The sequence below is a fragment of the Eimeria necatrix genome, genomic scaffold, assembly GCF_000499385.1.
Source record: "Eimeria necatrix Houghton genomic scaffold, Enh_scaff480, whole genome shotgun sequence".
NCBI lineage: Eukaryota > Apicomplexa > Conoidasida > Eucoccidiorida > Eimeriidae > Eimeria > Eimeria necatrix.
This window is the reverse complement of record NW_013654816.1, coordinates 23,761-24,259: the sequence shown is the minus strand read 5'-3', so window position 1 is coordinate 24,259 and position 499 is coordinate 23,761. Positions and strand designations below refer to the sequence as shown.

The 499-nt window shown below is 39.5% G+C and overlaps 1 protein-coding gene across 1 annotated transcript in view; it reads left to right on the top strand.

Annotated features, from left to right (window-relative positions):
• Positions 1-269, top strand: part of ENH_00057270 (hypothetical protein, conserved) — a gene marked incomplete at both ends in the record, with an annotated part of 977 nt that extends 708 nt beyond the window's left edge. Inside the window, one exon of the mRNA XM_013583882.1 lies at positions 51-269. Within this exon, the coding sequence (XP_013439336.1) occupies positions 51-269 (219 nt within the window). The remainder of the gene's footprint in view (positions 1-50) is intronic.
• Between the last annotated feature and the right edge of the window lie 230 nt (positions 270-499).

Sequence of the window (499 nt, the reverse complement as noted above, 5' to 3'; positions counted from 1 at the left end):
GCATGCAAACGCATGCATGCAAACGCATGCATGCGTTTGGTTGCATGCAGCAATATGACCTTTTCCGAGAAGAGCTGCGGAGAGACCCGAGGGGGCTGGTCTCTGAAGAATATTTATTTCAAGTTTTGCATGTGCAGCAAACGCCGGGCTGGGAGCACTACTATATTTACCCGTGCGCACTTGCTGCTGCTGCTGCTGCTGCTGCTGCTGCTGCTGCTGCTGCTGCTGCTGCTGCTGCTGCTTGGGGCTTTTGGAGCTTGTTGTTTTAAAGCATTTTCTAATTGCATGTGGGGTCTTTTGTGTAAAAAGGAAGAACTGAAGTAAACTGACAGATGAATAAATTAAAAAATAAATGGATAAATACATTAATAAATAAATAGATAAATAAATAACTGAATAAAAGATAAGTAAATGAATTAATAAATTAAATAAATAAATAAATTAATAAATAAGCAAAGCGGCCTTTTGCTTCTTTTCCGGCCGAAAGATCTTTTTTCAT